This window comes from Propithecus coquereli, unplaced genomic scaffold (genome assembly GCF_000956105.1).
Source record: "Propithecus coquereli isolate 6110/MARCELLA unplaced genomic scaffold, Pcoq_1.0 Scaffold32, whole genome shotgun sequence".
NCBI lineage: Eukaryota > Metazoa > Chordata > Mammalia > Primates > Indriidae > Propithecus > Propithecus coquereli.
The window spans coordinates 4,220,839-4,222,243 of record NW_012148841.1 but is presented as its reverse complement, the minus strand read 5'-3'; the positions used below and the strand labels follow the sequence as shown (position 1 = coordinate 4,222,243).

Below are 1,405 nucleotides of genomic sequence, written 5' to 3'. Positions count from 1 at the left end.
CATAATTTGCATTTAATCCCCATCAAAAGTGAGGATTTTCAAATGTCATTGAATGTGAAGTAGAATATCAGGGGCCCTATGGGCCTTTCTTGTATGCCTAAAATAAATCCATGATTAACATATGTGTATTGTATCTATTCATTTAACAGAGCATTTACAGCAATGTGCAAAGGAGAAAACACTTGCTTTAGAAAAGTAGAATTCAGAATTCCTGGCAGTTGGTATAGATTTGAAACAAACTTATCTCTATACCAAATAGATGGGACCATATATTTGTATATCTATATTGTAAGCAGGGTGGCAATAAAATAAGAGAAAAACTAATACCATTAGCACTTAACAGTAGCCATGTGCATATAATAAATATGTTAATATGATAATATCTTTATTTATTAAAGAATGTACAAAAGGTATAGATGATTTCAGCAATCCCCAGTTAGCTGTTCCCGCATGTTATTGTGAATAGTTGTAAGTGATAAATTTGCGTCTCTTTAAGTTTAGACTTACTTTTTTTTTTTTGAGACACTGTCTTGTTCTGTCATCCCGGCTAGAATGCAGTGGTGTCATCATAGCTCACTGTAACCTCAAACTCCTGGGCTCAAGCAGTCCTCCTACCTCAGCCTCCCAAGTAACTAGGGCTACAGGCATGCCCATGCCTGGCTAATTTTTTCTATTTTTAGTAGAGACAGGGTCTCACTCTTACTCAGGCTGGTCTCGAACTCTGACCTCAAGCAATCCTGCCTGGGCCTCCCAGAGTGCTAGGATTACAGGCATGAGCCACTCTACCGGCCTAGTTTAGACTTGTAATGTATGTGGTTTTCCTATTACTGCCTGGTAAGTGAGGAATTCCTGTATGTTGAAAAGAGAGACTCATTTTATACCCTTGAGGAAATAAAATCATTCAGTTTTAATAGTGACCAGCAGACCAGCAACTCTACACTATTTTAAATATAGCTAATAATAACAATGCCATAATACTTACCTTAAAATGCTTTAAAGTAAGTAAGATGTAATGGGAAAATTTTTGGCTGTGATTTTGAACTTTTAAAAGGTAGGTAGTAGGCATACACAATAAAATTCCAAAATATATAAATGGAACATAGTTCTTTCAGTCTATTCCTGTTCCCCAACAGCCCAATTCCAGTCCCCAGAGGTATCCATTGCTCTCATTTTCTTGGGTATCTTGCAAAGGTAGCTTGTACGTTCCATTTATCTAATGTTATTTGAATTATTTATCTGTTTCAGATGACTCCAGAACTGATGATAAAAGCATGTACATTTTATACTGGACGTTTGGTAAAGACCCATTTTTGGTAAGAATGTGATTTTTTTTGTTGTTAGAGTATGATTGTTATATACTAATTTTTTCTCTTTGTGTTTTTATTCTTGAAATTCTCCATACAAA

At 35.4% G+C, this 1,405-nt stretch overlaps 1 protein-coding gene across 1 annotated transcript in view; it reads left to right on the top strand.

The window, feature by feature from the left end:
• The first annotated feature begins 1,245 nt into the window (after positions 1-1,245).
• The window catches only part of FBXL13 (F-box and leucine-rich repeat protein 13), a 198,399-nt gene continuing 198,239 nt past the window's right edge, over positions 1,246-1,405 (top strand). Inside the window, exon 1 of the mRNA XM_012650294.1 lies at positions 1,246-1,313. Coding sequence (XP_012505748.1) covers positions 1,246-1,313 — 68 coding nt within the window. The remainder of the gene's footprint in view (positions 1,314-1,405) is intronic.